A 20413-nucleotide genomic window follows, 5' to 3' on the forward strand; every position below is an offset into this window, starting at 1 on the left:
CTTAAACTCATACTCAAACCCAATAAAAATGGAAAAATGAGTCTTTGTTGTCATGCCTAATACGCACTGAACTTACAAAAAATTGCTTTTCTGGTTTAAAAAAGAAAAAAATATTGCTTTCTAAAAACTACATGCACCATAGGTTTCGTAATCGCAGTGGGGGCCACGCGCTGACACTCGCTTTATATCGCTGTAGCTGCTATTCCACTCTTCCACTACGAAATTTCATTTGCTTCGAAATTTGTAGAGAGAGAAACAGAGAGAGAGAGAGAGAGTGATCATGAGGGAAGAGGTTATCAGCTCCGGCGGCACCGTTGATCCCACAACCGCTGCCAGGTACAATCTTCTCTCTCTCTCTCTCTCTCTCTCTCTCTCTCTCTCACTTCCGCTTAATTCTTGTCAAATTAGGGTTTCGTTTTGCTTCAATTTCTAGATTCACGCTACAATTGTTTTCAATTTTCTTTAATTCGATGGTGAAATGCTATGAGATTGTTGTCATTGTTAGCTTCTGCTTGAGAATTAGATCTAATTATGGAATAATTGTTTTATGCTGGTTGCGTTAAGTTGATATATGCGTTATGCACCACTTTATTGATACCGTTGTGCATTTATACTTACTATACAGTATTAGTTAATTTTCTGTGTATATCTATGTCTTTATATTGAATCAATCTTGTTTGAGGTGGTCCCTGAGGTTTCTATTTAGTGGTAAGAGTTTGACTTTATAACCTCGAGGAACAGAGTTCAAATCCTATGAGACAGTTATAAAATGGCTGTGCCACTGCTATTAATAATAATCTTGTTGGACATGATTGAGAAGTAGGTTTCACTTAAGTATCCTAGGTCGGTGGAACAACTTGATTGGTTTGTGCCATAATCACTTTGGTCGCTACCATTTTCCTCAACCCCTTTTGGATAACGTCACCCTCTTCTCATACACGAAGCCCTCCCATGGTATAGTTATTATTAGGAACTGTTTCGAGATTCCACATGAGAAAGTGGTGCTATTTATTGTTCTATAGACATGAACTAATGAAGCTTAAGTTCTTAACTGTCCTACCATATATTTCCTTTGGGAGCCTCACTTGTTTGACTTGCCGCACACCAAAGGCTAGATTCTTATCTATTCTGTCTTCTTGGTATAAAACAGAAAGTTTCTTAATATTGTTTATGAATCTGAACTTAATACATATGTGGTGATGTATGACTAGAGATGATCCTTTAAGGTATTTTTATTTAACATTCGATGTTGTTTTGTCTAGATGATAGTCATTTGACTAACGTTCTCAAATGACTGATGATTCATTCATTTTAGCAGTTCTGCTGGAGCATCCTCCCCAACTGTTCCAATGAATGTTGGCAGCATAGATGGGTCAAGTCATGGACAAGGCTCTAAAGCGGCTTCTTTATCATGTGTTGGTTCACAACCACCATGGACTTCGATAAGCACAAGTGTTGGTGGTTCTGCTTTTGGTTCATCACGATCTTCATGTAGGCCATGGGAAAGGGGTGATTTATTAAAGCGTCTGGCCACTTTTGCTCCTTTAAATTGGTCTGGGAAGCCTCAGGTTTGGACTGACCATGGTCTTATATAAATATTATCGTGCTCACAAACAGCTCTCACACACAGTTTCTCTTGTGATGGTATTTGTTTATGCTTGTCATTCATAAAACAAACTTAGTGTTATGCAATCTAAAGGATTCATTGTTATGTATGATATTTGTTTTGTCATGAATGGAATATTAGTCTTTTTACTTCATATTTCTTCCATTATGATTATTTTTTCCTATGAAGGGTTTATATTTATCTCGAGAATCCAGTCATATCACTGGGTGCTTTTATTATCTTCCGATGCTCTACCACCCCCATTAGGGGGCCTCACTATAACAAAAAAAGAAAAAGAGAATGGGGGCTAAATCTTTGTGGCATTGTGCAGTTCATTCGTTTCTTTGGTATATTTGGGTGGAGAGCAACTTACATGTTAAGATTGTCACTTGCCTTTGGTGTTGTGCTTTTGTATTTTCAAGAGTGGGGTGTTTCTGAATCTAATGTTTAGAGAGACTGGGAAGCCGCCACATATTTGATTCTTTCATGTCATATCTCTCTATTTCCGTGTTCTGTAGAATATCTTATACTCTCCCTACTTGTACTTCTCTCTTTATTTTGTAAATTTCTTCCATTATCAAATTGAAGGAAATTTGTCTTTTGTGATTCCTTTAGGCTGTTGAAAAAATAACAGATTCCTGGCACTCTAAGCTTTTGACTTTTTACGTGTATACGCAATGTGTTTTAGCCTGAAAAAGGGAAAAGAAATAAATTTTTGCTATTATTTATTTATCTGTAATTACTTTCTGGGAAAAATTATTTACTTTTGTGATTTTCTGAACAAAATCATAGTCAAGCTTTCAACAATAAAAGTGATGCGAGAATGTATTCTCTTATTTAAATTTCTTCCCTGCACATTATTCCTTGTTTTCAAGTTCTTTTTTCCATGAAACAGGTTTCATGGTCCAATTATTTTGCAGTAATTGAAAGTATAATATAAATCTCATTTGCAGTAATTGAAAATTTGGCAGTATGCACAATTATTTTGTCATGTTGTTTTCTCACTTATTTGTCTGAACTCTGAACAGAAATTCCTTTCAACATATCATATTCACATAAAATTAACGTCTGATAAATTATCTCGATTTGTGATGCATAAACTTATGTTGTGGAGTATGTGTAGATAATATGTTACATTTGCTAATTCCAATGTTCTAAGTAGATATGAGGCAGTCTCCAGAAATCTCATGTCCTTAATTTCGTCCAGGTCATCGATTCATTGGCTTGTGCTCAGAAAGGTTGGATGAATATTGGCGAGGACAAAATTGCCTGCGAGTCATGTGGTGCATGCCTGAGTTTTACATCATTGTTATCTTGGACAGTTGCTGAAGGTTAGTGCTTGCACATTTGCTATTTAAGTACTTTCAGCCATTCCATCGTGATTCCAAACTTCATCATTTCTCTAAAATGAGTGATTCCAAACTTCATCTTTTCTTTAAAATGAGGCATGTTAAAATAAATAGGATGTAGAATAATTACGAACATTTAAAACCATAGAAAGGCCTATTTAGCTGTTGTGTATATCGAACACATGCAGAAGTCAACTTGATGAGAAGAGGATCTTGGTATAAATTACAGGATGAAATTCATCAAACTAAAACAAAGGGCTTTACCTTTAAAGGAATACTGATATTAATTTTTAAGCGCTTCGAATATATAGAAACTCATTCCTTAATGAATTAAACGGAACATTGAAGTACTGTTGCCTATACAAGGTTCCTTTGGTCAAAAACAATTTAGGTTAATGCTTTTTATTATTTCTTTTCTATGAAAGTCAACTCAAGGTTTAAAACATATATTATAGTTCGTCAATATGTCTGAAATTATTTTACAGGATATGATCATTTGTTTTTTTTATTATTTTTCTCTGGTGTTCAGCTCATGTCATGTCTGTATCTAGGAAATATGATTTCTGATATGCAAAGTTACAGGGCTTCATTCTTACATTAACAAGTGTATCACCCTGTGTTACTTGTTCTGTATTTCTGTTTATCCATTTTCACGTCTTGGTGCATTATTTACCCACTGCCAGACTCCAGTTTCATTTTCCTGGTCTCTGATAGATTGTAAATATCTGAGTTGTGCATAAGATGGCTTTATAATCTGCATTTAAGCAATTTATGTTCACCTCCAAACCTCCAATTATTTAGTTTTTATGCATTTTATTTGAAACAGACAGATATAATCTTATTTTGAACCAGTTTGTCAAGAAATTTTTTATCCGATAAGTAAGATAAAGAAAATCTCTGTTGTTTTTTATGTTCATCATCTGTTTTAACTTATTTTTTTAATGTACTGGCCAAAGCTCAAGATGCCAGTGAATCCTTTGCCAGGCAGCTGGATTCCGGGCATAAAGCTAATTGCCCTTGGAAAGGAAACAGCTGCCCAGAAAGCCTCGTGCAGTTCCCTCCAACTTCTCAGTCTGCCTTAATTGGTGGGTACAAGGATAGATGTGATGGACTCTTACAATTTCACTATCTTCCTGTGGTAGCAATCTCTGCAATTGAGTTGATGCGTGTTTCTCGAGGCCCACAAATTGAACGCTTTCTATCACAGTCTCAAAATTTTATGTCAGGAACAGACTTTAAGCCTGAGAATATATCAGAGCTGGAAAGCTCACAGGATGAGGCATACTGCTCATTTACTCGTGTAAGACATTTTCACATTTTATTTATATTAGTAGTTTATATGATACATCTTTCGCTTTGCTACTTAATCATATGCTTATTTTCTCTACATGTATCTTCCTTTTGGCAGGCACAGAAGCTTATAAGTCTTTGTGGGTGGGAACCAAGATGGCTCTTGAATGTTCAAGATTGTGAAGAGCACTCTGCTCAATCTGAAAGAAATGGATATTCTTTTGGTCCAAGCAAGACTCAACTCCGTCTTGCTCAAGATCCAGGGCCAAAAGCAGTTTCTGCTTCTACTAAAATGGATCCCAGAAAGGGAAAGGAACCATTTAAAGAGTCCAGCCTTGAATATAGGTCACCTATGCTTGACTGCAGCTTATGTGGTGCTACAGTTAGAATTTTGGATTTTTTGACTGTTCCTCGTCCAAGTCGTTTTGCACCCAACAATATAGATAACCCCGATACCAGTAAAAAGATAGGATTAACCCGTGGAGGAAGTGCAGCTAGTGGAATCAATGGTTGGATTGCAGCTGATGATGCAGAGAAAGATCAGACTGAAGATCGTGATGAAGTTGCTACAACAAATGAGGGGAAATCGTTAGCAAACACAGATTTGGATTTAAATCTTACCATGGCTGGGGGTTTTCGTTGCACTCCTTTTGGCAGGACAGCAACATCTGAAAATATGCATGATGTAGACATGGGAAGGGATTTAATGATAGGTCAGCCTTCTGGGAGTGAGATTGGGGGTCGTGCAGCTTCATATGAATCACGAGGACCAAGCTCTCGTAAGAGAAATCTTGAAAAAGGTGGAAGCTCTGATGACAGGTTAGTTCTTAGGTCTCAGCAGCAGGCTGATAGTGTTGAAGGAACTGTCATCGACCGTGATGGTGATGAAGTTACTGATGGCGGACAATATTCAGCCGGTCCTTCAAAACGTGTTCGTGACTCTGATATTTTTGACACTTATTGTTCACCTCTTCAAAGAGATTCATCTGGTGCTGGTCCAAGCAATTCATTGGGCTTTGAGGGTTATGTTACTGGCAATCGAGTTTCTTCATTCCATCAAGGTAGTGACGGCTTAATAGGAATCCAATCTGCTAGAGATTCAGCCCGTGCATCATCTGTCATTGCAATGGACACAATATGTCATAGTGTGAATGACGATTCAATGGAAAGCGTTGAAAACTACCCGGGAGACCTTGAAGAGGTTCATTTGCCCTCCTCTAGCACCTATGGCAACGTTGACATGAACGAAACATCTGAGCTGAATAACAGCAATGCAGCTCAGCAAAGCACTTGTTTACAAACAGCTCCTGAAGTTGTCCGTGGTGAAGTGGGAGTTAGCAGTACAAACTACGGGGAAGAAAATTTTAATGCAGAAACTGTGACTGCTCAGGCTCGAGATGGATTTAGTCTTGGCATTAGTGGAGGAAGTGTTGGAATGTGTGCTAGTCATGAAGCTGAAATCCATGGGGCAGATGTATCTGTACACAGAACTAATAGTGTTGTTGGGGACATGGAACACCGAGTAGAAGATGCCGAAAATCAGGGACAGACCGGTGAATCTGTTCCGGATCCAGGTCTAATGGATGAGATCATCCCAGATGATATAAACAGAGAATATCCTGTTGGTGATAGCCAGGAGATGATGTCTCACTCTGCAGGAAGGGCAGACAGTGGTTCAAAAATTGGTTGTTCTACAAAGGCAGAATCTGTTGAAAGTGGTGAAAAGATTAGTCAAAACTGCAAACTTCCACCTGCTAACAATAGTCATCCATCCCAATCTTGCAATGCTAATATTTATTCAGATTGTGGAACTACAAAGGAAGAGATCATGAAGGATGGTAAATCATCTTTCACCAACAATTGTGCTCTAGTTGGGTCAGATTTTGCCACTGCAAATCGTATTGGTAAGCTCTATATTTTGACGATCTCGATCTTTTTATGTTGTTACCCTCTCTGTTAGTGCTCGAGAAGGTAGAATTTAGAATTTAAGAAGAATCACGAAGAAGAATTGAAGTGTCAGAAATAGTATGAAATATAAATTACCAAAGAAGTTCATTAGTGTCAGTGAAAGGCTACAAACTGACTTTGACAACTCTCATAACCACTAACTTCGGTTTCTCTTTTATAGTTAGGGTTTTATTTACTTCTTTTAGGCTTTTGCAATTTATCCCTTTAATTGCATATATTGCTCTCCTATTTTATACTGCTCGACCACTACTTCCAACTAAAACATGTAAAAACAATTTTAACATCAAAATTGTCCGAGACTTCCGATGCTTTGTGGCATTGAATGCAGGGTGATAAAATGCCAACAAAAGCATATGTGTTGTATGGTAAAGAAGTGGATGTTGTGGTAGTTAGGTGGAGTTGTGAGCTGATAAGAAATTGATGCATTAAAGAGAAAATAAGGGTATCACATATTGAGAAAGAAGCCCCATTAAGAGTTGGGCTAGCCATTACATATGAGCTACATTGTTGCTGGGCTATCATTGATTGGAAGCGTTGGGGGTTATAGTGTATTTGACGGAGGCAAAATATGTAGTTGGGCTATCGTTGATTGGAAGTGTTGGGGGGTTATAGTGTACTCCCTCCGGTCCTATTTACAAGTAACAATTTACTTTTTAGATACATTAAATAATTTATGTATTTGGTTTAGGTTCTTGACTAGATACATACATTATTCAATGTATCTAAAAGGTCAACTTTCTCTTGTAAATAGGACCGGAGGGAGTATTATATAAAGGGAAAATAAAAAGAATAAAGACTTGAATAATGGCCGTGCTTTGATATGATTGATGATTTTTAAGGATTGAGACGAAATCTTCATTTATTGTTGAACCTGAATCTGATTTTAAATCAAATAGGGAAACAAATCATAATAACTAAGAAATGTGAAAAAATAATTTTAGACATTCTAAAATAAGAAATAAGTAACTAATCCTGTAAGATAATCTAGGGTTAAGATAATATCAAGATATTATATGGTATTTTTGTATTATTGACCCGGACAAAGACAATTGTATGCAATATGGCGTTGAACTATTAATGTGGAACTTACAGTTACAGCTGTTCAGAAATAAATGTGGATTCCTTGATTTTGTAATTTCTGTCTAGGCTTCTGTTCTTTATTGGTTCCAGGGCCTTTTAGCTATTTTCTTATACTCTGTTCAGATTTTGATGGATGGGCCTCTCCCTGTCACACTTATCAATTGGTACATATTTTTCGTCAGAAAACCATTGACATTGTTTATTATTTAGGTCCTCCAAAAGGAGATAATAACTACGAAGAAGCTGTAGAATTTGATCCTATCGTATATCACAACCAGTATTGCCCTTGGGTAAATGGAAATGTTGCTGCTGCTGGCTGTCCTAGTTCTTTTCCAGGCACCGGTAGTGATGCAATTGCACTATGCGGTTGGCAGTTGACTTTAGATGCTTTGCAATCATTAGGGAATGCAATTCCAACAGTACAGTCTGAGTCTGCTGCATCTTTGTACAAGGTTGTCTGTCTTACTCCTAATTTTGTTTTTCCATCTTTTACCTAGCTATGAATTTATTTCATTGTGCTCAATAAATTGGAAGCTTGGTTTTCTTGTGCAAACTACTTTTTCATTGATATTATTGGTTACATCATTGTTTTTCATACATTACATGTCGAATTTGATTTTTGGATATACATAAGAAAAGAGGATAGAAGATCTAAATATTATTATTGTTACTAGTAAAAAATCGCTGAGGGTGTTTACAATATATGCATGCTGTATCAGATCTATCCTTATTAAGGAATGATAAGGTTAATATCTGATAAAATGTATACAAATCATATTTGTCCTAATTACATGAAACTGCTAAGAAAAATCTGTACAATAATAGAGTCATTTCACTAGGCTTGTTTACAAATATTGAGAGATTCATTTCACTACCCATAAAATTGTCTCTCCTGTGGATCATGCATGAATTGGCTACTCATTTTAATTGTATAAGCTATGTTTGGCCTAGTGGAGATTAGATATATTTGTTTTCCCGCAAGACTTAGATTCAGGGCCTTCAATTTTAGTTTTAGGCTCTGAGCATCACTTCCAATGGTGCACTAGTGAATTGACCACCCGACTTCCTTAAGAAGATCAAGGATCCACGTCCTTTAGGAGATAGAAAGATCTTGTTTGGAATTTAGTTGCTAACTTCTCTCTTAGAAGTTGTGCTCAACCTCATCACCTTCAATGATAATGTCATCTATGCAGACATGTTTTATAAAGAGAGTATCATCACCTTCAATGATAATATCATCTATGCAGACATGTTTTATAAAGAGAGTATCATCACCTAGGCCTGGCCTGTACGTCAAGGATACCATAGCCTAACTGAACCTCTAAAACCAAGCATAGAGACCCGGATAGATTGCATGAACCCATATAAGGCATTCCTTTATTTGCCGCATACCTTATTTCCTCCATTGTTGGAGTCATGAGTTCCACATATATCTCCTCCATGTCTCCAAGCCGAATTGCATGTTTAACATCAAATTGGTTTTAGTTCCAACCATAGAAGTTGTTGCCAAGGAGAAGATAATATTTATTTTTGTCACTGGACCAAATTTTTTCACATAGTTAATCTCATATATCTGACTGCGACCCTTTACAATTTGGTTTTCCTTATACTGGTCTAGAACACCATCAAACCAATATTACAGTGTATATCTATCTACAATCACCCTGCTATCTTCTCTGGCTTCTCAATCCCACATCAATTTCCCCCGACACTATCATCTTTTCATTCACGGAAACTACTATCTCTATGTCTGCCATGTGTTCAGAGTAAATTAATTCATTTATTGTGTATGTTTACACCTTATGTTGATTAATTTTCACGGGTTCATGTTTAATCACTTGAATCTCTTCAGCAGAATGATCCGCAAGCACCTCGTAAAAAGCTCCTACACAACCACTCCATGAGCAGAAGTCATGGTCAACTCTGAGATTTTGTTCCAGTATTCGGTGTTTCCATTTCTTTGTAAGCGGGTAATCTCATAGGTTAAAAAAGTTGATAAACAATGTGGTTTTGCTTTACATTTTTCAGCTTAAACTCTGCTATGCACCGCCTTCTCCAACTATTTTTTTGTTGTCCTAATGTTTTTGCAGGATTCTAGGTATATTTATCCACACTACATATGGTATTGTAGGCATATTTTGAAGTCTCTAGCCAGTGTTTGTAAGGTTGTAGCAGACATGTTGCTTTTCTCCTCCTTTGCAGAGCATAGAGATCTCTCCCATTAATCTATATAAGACTAGAGCTATTATCAAATAACTATTTGCGTCAAAGACCTGTAGTTTGAGCGTTGAATTGTAAATACTGAAAATGCCAGTTTTTTTAATTATAGAATTGCGATCAGGCCTTTGACCCTTTTCAATCAATGCGAGGAACGATCATTGGGAATTTTCTTATATATATTTCCCCATATTTGTTACAATAATAAAAGCTGTACATTTTACTGATGAGCCGGTTAAGAGCGATTTGGATTTCCTTCCGGATGCTGTAGCAAATCTACACCGCCTGATCCCAAATAGTTGAAAAAGTATAATTGGAACTGTACGATCTCAAATCAAAGATTAAGATCGTCTTATGTGTCAAACTGTGTGACTTGCTACTGCAGGTATTCCAATTCCGGTTAAGAGGATGTGAATACTCTCATCCACTTATCGACCGATGTGATTATGAATATCAAATTGAAATGAATTTGTAATTTATTTTAATGGAAATGAGTTTGTGATTTTTATTTGGGTATTCATAAGCGTCGTTGAATTTGTTACAAGAAAACTGACTGTTTTTCGGTCAGTTTAAAATCTAATGACTGTGATCCTGAACATGACTTTTGAGTACCCACTGTTCAGAGTAGTAAGTGGCATGAGAAACCTAATAGTTCATATCCACTGTTCAACGACACCTAATTATCTGCCCTAGGAAAAGTCAATTCTACAATACTCCCTTGAAGTGATATAAATTTAGTTCATATCCACTTCCATTTTTTATATTTATAATGAAAATAAATTCTTCCGTTCTGTTAAAGTTGTAAAAAAATAAGGGATGGTCCTAGAAAGTAGAACTGGAAATCAAACCACTATATGGGAGTTAACAAAGGAAGGTTTGGTAAAAAAAGACGAAGTGCAGATGTTCTATTTTTCTTTATAACACAAACTCTTCCTAATATGGTTAATGAGATGACATTACATGCAATAAAGGTTATATCATATGGTTCCAGAAGTATAGTACAAGCTAATTCTTGCTTCCGTCATATACAAATAAAATACTAAACCCAATCACATTATTTTATATTAACTGCCTAAAGAATAATACCCAGCCCACTAAAGCATCCAATAACTTAACTTTATAATACAAACATAGAACAAACAGTGAATCCATCAGAAACTATTTGTACAAAGGAGCTGATGTTTTCAAATCTCCAAATGTAGAGCCAGGTGTTTGTCCACAACTTTCACGACAAAACTGAGTCATCAATGACCGGTCAAAAGGAAACATCTTCTGAAATGAATGCAGCCCATGCATCCTGTTCATTCATTTTTACTTACTTTCAGCATTGACACTCATTCAGTTAAATTTAATTCAATAGCATGATATTTATTTATGTAAATTTACATACCTGAAGAATGGAGAAAGCCTGCTCTGCTACGTACTTGTGTAGGAGTGTTGCTCCTTTTTGTTGCAGTTTGTCTGGATGTAGGCATAACCTTGCTTTCTGATAAGTCCTCTTCACCTGTGATTTTTCCATTAGATTCACAAGAGGAATAGTGTGCCAGCCACTCTCAGGCCATAGAATCTGATAATGGAAACACACAACATGGGGTCAAATTTATTGTTATCTTATTAAGTTAAGAGGCATAAAATAAAATTAAAGAAAATTTCATTAATTATGAGTACCGAGAATTCAATAACAAAAAAAATCTTACATGATGTAGTGTTGAAAGCAGTAGCCGGATGTCGGTTTCTTTGCCAGATGACCACATTCTTATGTCTTCATCCAACTTTTCAGTTTGTGTCTGTTGTTTCTGCTGAAAAGAATAATAGAGATACCATTCTAAATCTTTCTTCTTAAGGAAAATCCAAATACAAACCATTGTCTTATATTAACAACGGGTAGAATCTTTAACTAGTTCAGAAAATATAATAGTTGAAATCACTTTCTATAATTTTTAGTTTCTTCTTAATCATAGCACATATTTCTTTATTACTCTAATTTGATTTAGTTTATGGATTGTGTTGATCAGACCCTTTGTCCAGGCATCATGCAAATAAGAATATATTCTGCCATTTATTATTAGTATTTCGAACTATTTTCATCAACTAGTAAAATGTCAATTTTTCTTTTCTTTCCCCAAGTTGGTAAAGCAACATCATATTTCAAACATTTATTTAAAAGAAAAAAAGAATCCGATTAAGATTTGTATCAGTTATTAGCAATATATAGTTTTACCTTAGGAGGTTGAACTTTTCCAATTCCATAATCATGGTATTCACTTGCATCAGGACTTCCTGCAACATATGATGAGTAACAAACATGAGATAAAAACATGAGGTAGCTTGCTTTTGTCTCTTTCGTCAACAAAATTTGTTAACCTTTGAGAATTTTTATCTGTGTAGCATCAACACTTCAGATCGAAGGTGTGTCCCGTATTTGACACTGACACAAGCAGTTACATTACATTAATTGATTTTCATTTTCTTAAACTATTACGAGTATCTATGTGTCTGTATTAGTGTTGTGTTCAGTGTTTGTGTGAGTGCTTCTTAATTTTTTACTATCAGTTAAGATAATCAATCACCTTGCATTTTAACAGTCTGTTCATTGCCATCATATCTCATTCTTGACTTTTCATCAGGGCTTCTTGATTGAAACTTCTCTTTGGCCCATGCAATTGCTTCATCGATGTCTGACGCTTCACAATCTTCCCTTCTGAGGCTGGAGTTAATTTCTATGACATAAGAGCTCATAACATCGTCATCATCGCTGTAATCATCATCACTTTCCCCATCATCATCCTGTTCTGTAATTTGTTCTGAAAGCACATGATCATAAACTGAACATTTAGACTCAGATGGGGAATTTAGCTCACAGTCATCGGCAAATACTTTGGCGCCTTGATATGAATCAGATCCAAGACTAGTAGTTGCCGGGGATGAGACTAATTTTGAGAATCCTTGAGGAGAGCTTTTGAAGTTTGTCTTGTATTCATTATCCTCGTGTTGAACTCCAAATGAATGATCATTGCATGAAAAAAATGACACCCCTTGTTTACTTGGATATTCCTCGGACACCATAGTTGATGAGTTCCATTTCAACGGGGCACTGGTTGGCCTATAGTAATCACAAGAAAAATATTAACATACTAACATTTGTCATTTAAAAACAACGGTTCTCCAACTTCATCAATCTCTGCTCCATCTAACATCTTAAACAGTTTGTATAAAGTAAAATACTATTAACACCACTCTGTTTAAAAGGGTATAAATGTCAATTAGCAACATATGAAAAAGAAAGCCGTTAACAGTACAGTACCTTAGCTTTGAAGCAAGAGGAGACAGTGGCACTTCTTCTCCCATTGTTGGCCGGCAAGGACTTAATTCCTCCGAACTCAGCGCAGACGATGAGTTCGCCTTTGACAGAGACCCTGACCGCTCTCTCGATTTCCGGTCATCATCCGACCCGAATATATCATTGAAAAATCCTTCGTTTTTCACCGGAATCCTGAACACAGGCAAGCTCAGGTCACACTTCTCTACCGGAGGTGTGAACTCCGGCATCCTGAAAATTCCTTCGTAAAGAGAGCCGGAGCTAGAGCATTTGTGAACGAGGAGGGATTTTGGTGGGCCTCCAAAGACATCGGAGTAGTCATCACTATCAACAGGCTCAGAATGGGAAAGGCCGGAGCTGGAGTCGGAGAAAATGGACCTGGTCCTCCGGTAAGATGGTCGATCTTGCACTGATCGCCGGCAAGGGTGACCAAACAATGCGCTCGTACTCCTTGACTTGTTCATTTCCGGCGAAGTTCAACGATGTTGTTGCCGGAATATTCGCCGGAGATTTAGCCTTTTATTTAAGTTTTTAGTTTTATATTGTTTGATATGGCGCGTAGACTAGTTATATAGAGGTAGTAGACTAGAGTTAGTTGAAAAACTTGAAAAGATCAAAACACAAAGGTGGAAAAGATAAAAAAGTTGTACAAAAAGAAGATTTGTGAAAATATTATTAATTGACTTTTAGTCTTTTCTTGCTCACAAATAATGAATCTATGATATTACTTTAAATCATTTTTATGTAAATAGATAAAAATTGTTTTTATTTATAAGTGTATTTGCAATATTTTTTTTAAAAAACGTATTTGTAAAGAAACCCATTTGTTAGCAAAAGAATAAAATCCATTTGTTAAGACAAAAAGGGTATTAATTTAGGTATGTATTTAGTTTAAAAAATATTTTTTTAATTTATACATTTACTTTGTAATAACAAACTGTATGATTTTGGCGTTTTTCTATCATCAAATGTTTGGAACCATTTGAAACTTGTGTTTTTGTGCTTCATATAAACATCTTCGAATAGATTTCAATCTTCTAACATTCCTTCCTTCTTATACATACTTTTTTTTTTTTTAAATTAAATCAATATGAATCTCATACTTTAAAAATGAATTTTTTATAAAATGGTGAAACTCAGAGTATTAGAAAGAAATTGATCTCTTCACTCCTTTTTCAATAATTATGCAAAAACAATCTAATTTTTTTTTGGATAGACATAAAAGTAAAAATGTACTCTTGTATCACTTTTAATTATAAAAAAAAATTGAGATGGAGAAAAATATTATTCGGGTATCGACGTCAATACTATTTTTACAAATGTTAATGAGAGTATTTTGTATTGTTGTTTTAAAAAATCTTCTTAAATTTGAGAGGTCTTAAGTTGAAGCTCTACTAATACATTTGAAAGAAAGTAAATGTAGGAGCATCATCCCCCACCTTAATTTTTATTAGCTTACAAAAACAAACTAATTTTAATTTATATTGTTAATGCACAGTATTTTACATGATAATGTGGCTCAATACTTTGAGGGGGAAACATACAAGTTGCAGCGATAAAAATGAGAAAACATATAAAAACAAAATGACAGTGTTGTAGTTACAGATAAAAACATATAGCTAAAACAAAAAATGATTTCATCTGCTAAATAGACTGTGTGATTTGTTCATATGCTACCATTATTTTTGCTTTTTTCCTAACGGTTAGTCGGTTAGTGATAATTGGAAGAAAATGCAATTGTGTGTGAAATTTTCTTTCCTTACCTGGAAAGTGTGGCACAGTACTAGTCTCATATGCTCGAATAGAAAGTCCCCACAGACAACATCATAAGGGGGGCTATGCTTTTCTTTTCTCTCTTTTGCACTATGCTTTTGATTTCATTCTTTTTTATTTTCTGGTGGGTCATGGAATTCTATGTGACCCTTTCGGTTGTCTTCATGCTACGAGTTTGTCAAACCGTGATTTTTTAGAATATGTAATGTAAATGAGAGAGAACATGACCATAGGTGAAATCACATAACATGATACCATGATTAAAAGTATTCTAAGATTGTCGTCATTAAATAATTGCTTTTAACCGTGGACAATATGTGTGGATGAACAAATAAAAGGTGGAGAAAAGTTTGCCAGTGAAGGATGATTGATACTTTTATTTTTATTGAAAAAATGATCGATACTCAAAAGGAAACAATGCATGCCTTATATTGATTTGTGATCAGAGCCCTTTACTTATTCCATTTTAGAGATTATAATCAATGCTTTTGGTTTTGAAGTGAAATACCACCAGCTAATTAAGCTAGTGGCCAAAATGATTATATGGTTTTGTATTTTTACTATAATTTTCATTCTTCTTTTGTTTGGATGTATAAATGATATCAATGTGTCTAAGAAGAGATGGACAGGATCCCCATCATGTATTCTTTTGTATTTTAACTTTTATATATATATATGAATATCGTGTGTCTTTTTTTTTCTTTCTCTGTGTGGTGGAAAATCATGCCTTTACATTAAAATATTAAATGTACCGTAAATATTCAATCTAAAATGAAATATAAACAAATAAGATATTTGAAAAGTTGAAGTATTTGAATTAAATTTTTAACCATATACATCGATTTTTCAAAAAAATTTTGCTTATATATTTTTTTTTTATCCTTCAAAAAAAAAAAATCTACCGCAATTGCTTATTTTAGGCCTTTGAAATTAAAATTTTAGGACATCTCATCGACAAATATGTTGTCACCAATAAAAACTTTCCAAGAACTAATGAATTCAATTGATCTTTCTGACCCCTCTAATCGATTGATGTTCAAATTTTAGGCAGCTCAATAGCGGTGAAGGACAGAGATAACAGTTACTTATAATTTTGATTAGAACACTTCATTACTACTGCAAAAAAGCATCCTCACTATATTACAACATATAAGATAGACTGACTAAGGTACCAATATTGTAATTTGTAATACAAATATTTTCAAATAAAGATAGATCAGAAATGTCAAATATGTTATTTGAACAACTATTTATAAGATAACTTATATGACAATCAAAGATATACAAATAAAAATAGATATTGACACACAAACCAAAACAATAAAGAGAGAAAGTGTAAAAACACAATATAAGTATATAAGATAAAGTTATCATAAAATAGTTGTACAAATATCATCTCTCGATACAAATATTTGAGTTGAAGACATGTTTCCAAAAGCTTTGAATACTAAGATTACAATGATATTACACTTAGTCAATTGCCAATTTAAATGGAAGTATTGACAATTTGTTTTTTTTCTTAAGTATTGACAATTTGTTAAAACTAAAAATAGTAAATCTACGAATAAATTCACAACATTCAACATTTTATTCTTCGCAAATTTCATTGATAAGAAACTACTTTCAATCGTTTTATAGTTACCTTACATAAAATCAAAATTAGCTTAAAAGTAAATATATCATTTGATACATAAAATCAAAGTTAACGGGGCACTGCCCCCAATCCACTTAAGATGCATGTATGTCCTGCGTAGATTCAATTTTTTGGTCAAGTAGTCTAGTGGTTAGAAAAATTCACTTTAAAGATGAATAAGTGGGATGTCTGGGATTCGAACTCCGCCCCCTGCACATATTGTGTATTATCCCTTATCAAATAAGTTAAGCTCATGGGTACGATTCAATTATAATTAAACTCACATCATATCATATTATTGGATTTAATTGAACTTATTTTTAAATTCAGATTTAAAATTCCATCGTATCAAAATTTATGATTGAATTAGAAGTATATAACCTATCCAGTCCCTTGTATATGATAGAACCTAGTAATAATTAGATATTCTAGAGTTTGGTTGGACATCGATATACCTTTTAAACAAATTTATTTAAATTTTATTTATTTTTAAATAAATTAATATCAAATATGACATGACATTAAATAATTATCATTTTCACACCTTGGTTGTACTTATATATCATATAATTAGAGCGAAAAATGCGTTTAAACCTATCATTTATTACTTGGGTAAAAAGATATCATTGCCATTTGCTAGTCTAGCCCTTTAGAAAACACGACCTTTAACGTTATGAACATTGCACATGATTCTTTTTTCTTGACTCTTTTGTACATGAAAAGTTTAATACCTTTAATCACACTGCATGCACCAAAAGCAATCAAAGCATGCGTTTCTCTTAATAAAAAAACAAATAAAACTTGCATTTCTCTACCATTGTCTTCCACCTTTCCTTGCATTATTTATTTCTCCTATCTTTTGTGATGGTTGACACTTCAACTTAATTAATTGTAACATGTTATCAAGGCTGGATGACAAACCAAACATTGCGAATCTCTTCAAAATATATCCCTACTTATCAACGTTCAAATTGATATAAAAATTTGCCATTCATGATCAATCACTAGCAAAAAAGTTTAGCAATCAACTACTCCCTCCGTTCCTTTTTAAGTATCGTTTTAGTGCAGATTTTTCGTTCCTATTTAACTGTCGTTTTAGTATTTTAAGGGCATGATTTGTCAATTATATTTATCTTTTTCAATAAAAATAGTTAATGTTATATATTTAAAAAATTAAAGTTTGTTTTTTTTAAACAAAGTTTGTTTCTTGTTATCTTAAAATTTAAATAAAATTTTGTTACCTATAATAATGATTCCATGAATAGTTAAAATTCTATAAATAAGACGAGTAGTTGTTAAAAATTTCAAGTGCAAAATAAAAGAACAGATCTGATAGGAAAATTAAATAATAGACTCCATGAATGTTCAAAAGAAAGAAAAAGTAGAAGACTCATTGGAACGGCTGATGGGAGGTGAAGATGGAGAAATACTTGAAGACTTGTTTGACAAGATAGAAGAACAATATTTAGAAAATTGACAATTGTTTGTTATGAGAGAGTGTAAAAAAAAGGAATTTGTTGGAGAAAAATATAGTAACTAACAAATATTTGTTATGAGAGAAAGATAATATATTAAACTTATTGGAAAGAGAAAATGTGTGCAAGAAAATAGGAATATATTGGTGGATTAAAACGAGGATAAAATAGAAAGAAAATGTGTAAAAATACACTTCATTATTTTTGTGTTAAAATTCTAAAACGACATTTAAAAAGGAAAGGAGGGAGTAGGTCACAGTCATGAGATTTGGCTCAAAGGGGAGTCAGGACTAAAGAATGAATTATATCTTCTTTAGTCTCTCAAACGGGTTTGTTAAAAGACTCCTTCATACACTACCAAAAAAAAAAGACTCCTTTATAAAATCTATTATGACTTAAATGACTAGGTATACACTCATTTATTAACATACAAGACCAATTTAAAACTCCAAATACTAAAAAGGCTAATCTAACATAATGTTAAACTTAAAGGAACTCATTACGTATTTATGGAATATAATTAAATAATTTTAAAAACCTATCATATATTTTGACAAGATTAAATAAGAAAATTTTGTGGTCCTTGGCCCTCTTTTTGTAAAAAATGATAAAGTTGTGCATAAGCACCAATAATGCCAGAAGCTCAAAACCCATTTGAGGCGCTTTATTTTTTTTATTTTTTTTAAAAAATATATGAATTGTTCTACCGAAAGAATCAACAAATCAGAAAAATAAAAATTAAAACGACAATGTAACCAAAAGAGTTTTGTTTTTGTTTGAGTAGACCAGAGATTAGGGTAAATTATTTTAGAGTTTTTCTCGTTATAGCTTTGTATGCTCATTGTATTCCCTAATTTACTTATGTTGTTTTTTCGATCACAAATTTTGGTGCTTGCATGCTTAGAAAATTCTTCTGATTACAATGCAAGCCTCATGTAGGTGATATTTTTGGTTCATTTTGATTTTAGTGATGGACTTTGATACGGAGGGAGGGATCGTCTCCCGTGACTTTTTTTTCATGTGTGATCCTGACCATCTATTAAAGAGGTGAGATAACATGTTTTAATATTAAAAAAGAAGATAGTGTAATTAATGATGAGATTTAATGATGGTAGAAAACAGGAGAGTTTTTCATTGGAGAGGATCCTCTCCTTAATACGGAGCAGTTGGTTTCACATATGTTTGGAATTTGGATGAATATGGAGTTTTGTAAAATCACATAAATACCGTGATTTTCTTACAGCCCTAAAATGTAGTTTTTACTTTTTACTAAGTTTGAGGTGACTTGTCAAAATTCTTGTCAATCATTTTTCACATTTGCAACAACTTGGAAAATAAGTTTCCTCATTTGGTTCAGCAGAAATGCAAAGAAGGATAAGAAGTACTAAGGTAACCCAATTTTGCTTTAACATTATTATTGCTGAAGATTACAATCAACCATTTTTTGCACTTGAATTCAATAAATGCAAAATAATAACACTAATTTTTTTTTTATGATTGCGTTTACGTTTTCATATTTTAATAAGAAAATACTAGTAAATAATTGTTAGATTAATAATTTCTCCTTCATCAAATTTAAATTCGGATTCTCCAACTCTTAACTCAAACCAACCAAGCTATCCAACCTTTTTTCATTTGATACTACTTTGTAGTAGGAGGGCTATTATGAGAATATATTATAAGAGGAGAAAGCATTCTCCCTTTTGATGTTGGCAAGTATTCATGATTGTGAAGCTCATCCACCTTGATCAATTGCTTTAGTCTTTCTGATGCATGTTTTGGTTTGTAAATGATTTAATTTCCTGATGGTTAAATGGTTTTATCTTTAATTTTACAGTGTGTTGAAACTGTAGAGAGGTCGAGTCCAAAACAGACCCTATTGATTGAAATAGAGATAACAATTTGATCCAATTAACCAACCCTCCATCCAATTATAAATTCATCAAGTTCATCCACTAAAAAATGAAGTAGAATTCACCCCATAATAATACTTTAAACAGACATCGTTATTCTGCATTTTTTTAACAATAAACTATTCAGGTTTACTTGTCAAAAAATAAACTATTCAGGTTCTTCTTAAAAAAAAAAAAAAAAAAGAGTATTCAAGTTAAAAAGAAAATTGATTTTTTTTATTGGTACGAAGTTTTCATGATTATTTGGTAGTGACTAATATCTATAAAAAAAAACATGTGGGACACACAAGATGAGTTTTTTTTTCTAACCGATTTTTTTCATATCAACAAGGAGTTGAAATCCTAACCACATGTTTAAAAGGATCAAATCCCTTACCGCACGCACCAACCCATTGTTGGGGGATTGAAAAAATATCTATTTATTGAAAATATTACAATGGATGAATATGGATGATATTTATATTTATTGAATGAGTTAGATCGAATATTTTTGTAAAAATAAATGAATTGATTGTTAACGGATTAGTATGTTTTAATCCATCAATTACCTACCATTTAAATCCAAATTTGAGAGAATGGTCTAGAAGGTACAATCGATTGATCCTAATAACAGTCCATGTAATTACAAATAAGATTAGAATGATAACAAAACAATAATACTTTTTTCTTTGTGATAACTTTTCAACCAAGGAAGTTCATTATCAATTCATTGTTGTAAGGAAATGATTTAATTTACAAACAAAATTCATAGTATATTCTGATTGAATCTTGAAAGCTGTATCCGAAGAAC

At 33.6% G+C, this 20413-nt stretch overlaps 2 protein-coding genes across 7 annotated transcripts; one reads left to right on the forward strand and one right to left on the reverse strand.

Annotated features, from left to right (window-relative positions):
- The first annotated feature begins 160 nt into the window (after positions 1 to 160).
- Positions 161 to 9769, forward strand: LOC25501684 (uncharacterized). 5 transcript variants are annotated; one of them, XM_024773466.2, is made up of 8 exons: positions 161 to 336; positions 1316 to 1568; positions 2814 to 2937; positions 3912 to 4255; positions 4364 to 6149; positions 7504 to 7745; positions 9146 to 9255; positions 9384 to 9769. In XM_024773466.2, exons 1-7 carry the CDS (start codon positions 281 to 283, stop codon positions 9218 to 9220), a joined length of 2880 nt encoding a protein of 959 aa, XP_024629234.1. In that variant the 5' UTR covers positions 161 to 280; the 3' UTR covers positions 9221 to 9255; positions 9384 to 9769. The 5 variants fall into 5 exon arrangements, with proteins under 5 accessions (XP_024629234.1, XP_024629233.1, XP_024629237.1 ...); XM_024773465.2 differs by having other exon boundaries at positions 162 to 336; positions 9146 to 9263; XM_024773469.2 differs by having other exon boundaries at positions 164 to 336; positions 9149 to 9255.
- A 621-nt stretch (positions 9770 to 10390) lies between these two features.
- LOC25501685 (J domain-containing protein required for chloroplast accumulation response 1) lies at positions 10391 to 13465 on the reverse strand. Of its 2 annotated transcripts, none has more exons than XM_024773471.2 (6): positions 12815 to 13465; positions 12081 to 12613; positions 11732 to 11790; positions 11208 to 11306; positions 10901 to 11077; positions 10391 to 10807 (listed from the first exon to the last, which is right to left on the reverse strand). In XM_024773471.2, exons 1-6 carry the CDS (start codon positions 13291 to 13293, stop codon positions 10766 to 10768), a joined length of 1389 nt encoding a protein of 462 aa, XP_024629239.1. In that variant the 5' UTR covers positions 13294 to 13465; the 3' UTR covers positions 10391 to 10765. The 2 variants fall into 2 exon arrangements, with proteins under 2 accessions (XP_024629239.1, XP_013446492.1); XM_013591038.3 differs by having other exon boundaries at positions 11208 to 11309; positions 12815 to 13463.
- Between the last annotated feature and the right edge of the window lie 6948 nt (positions 13466 to 20413).

This window comes from Medicago truncatula, chromosome 8, assembly GCF_003473485.1.
Source record: "Medicago truncatula cultivar Jemalong A17 chromosome 8, MtrunA17r5.0-ANR, whole genome shotgun sequence".
NCBI lineage: Eukaryota > Viridiplantae > Streptophyta > Magnoliopsida > Fabales > Fabaceae > Medicago > Medicago truncatula.